The 770-nt window shown below is 26.9% G+C and overlaps 1 protein-coding gene across 1 annotated transcript in view; it reads left to right on the top strand.

Annotated features, from left to right (window-relative positions):
- Smp_123110 (hypothetical protein) overlaps positions 1-770 on the top strand; it is a 5972-nt gene continuing 5202 nt past the window's right edge. Inside the window, exon 1 of the mRNA XM_018797928.1 lies at positions 1-606. Within this exon, the coding sequence (XP_018652922.1) occupies positions 399-606 (208 nt within the window). The 5' untranslated portion in view covers positions 1-398. The remainder of the gene's footprint in view (positions 607-770) is intronic.

Here is a 770-nt window from a genome sequence, read left to right as displayed (position 1 = left end):
TTTTTTTAAAAATTAATTAAGATATTACTCTAGTGATTATATGAGTCTATGTATATATGTACAAGTAGAGTTAAAAGTATTCTATTGAATATACTGTGGAGAAGTTACGCAATAACAGTAAGAGACTTGAATAGATAAATAAAGGAAAAAAGAAAGAAAGAAAAAAGGAAAGAAGAAAGAAAGGGAAGAAGAAAGAAAAAGAAAAAGAAAAGAGACAAAAAAGAAAGAAAGAGAGGAAAGAAAAAACAAAGGGAAAAGAGAAAGGACAGAAAGAAGGAAAAAGATAGAAAGCCAAAAAAGAAAAAGGAAAGAAAAGAAAGAAAAGAAAAAAGAAAAGAAAAAAAAGAGAGAAAAGAAAAAAAGGAAAGAGAAAAGCATAATCCTAATCATATTCATAAATGCCTCTATTTAAAATCATTATTCAAACCACATATCATCACAAGAAAGTTGACAGTATATTTCGTTGGTTTATTAAAGATTCTTACAAGACTATAACTTATGATCAATTAAATGAGAAATTACAAAATATAATAAATAAATTAAATTCTTGTAATCCTAATCATAATGATAATGATCTGATTGAAGATTATCAAATATTATGGTATGGTAAGTTGATGAGTTTATATGAAAATGGAGTATATATAGTTATAATATCTATGTATTAGTTGCCATAACAACCGCCCCCCCTCCCCCCTCTCACTTAAATGGAACTATTTCATTGTATTCATTGTAATGCCTTCCTTTGTTGTTGGAAAGAGGCTTTGATAATC

Source organism: Schistosoma mansoni, chromosome 6 (assembly GCF_000237925.1).
Source record: "Schistosoma mansoni strain Puerto Rico chromosome 6, complete genome".
NCBI classification, from domain to species: domain Eukaryota; kingdom Metazoa; phylum Platyhelminthes; class Trematoda; order Strigeidida; family Schistosomatidae; genus Schistosoma; species Schistosoma mansoni.
This window is presented reverse-complemented; position numbering and strand designations above follow the sequence as displayed.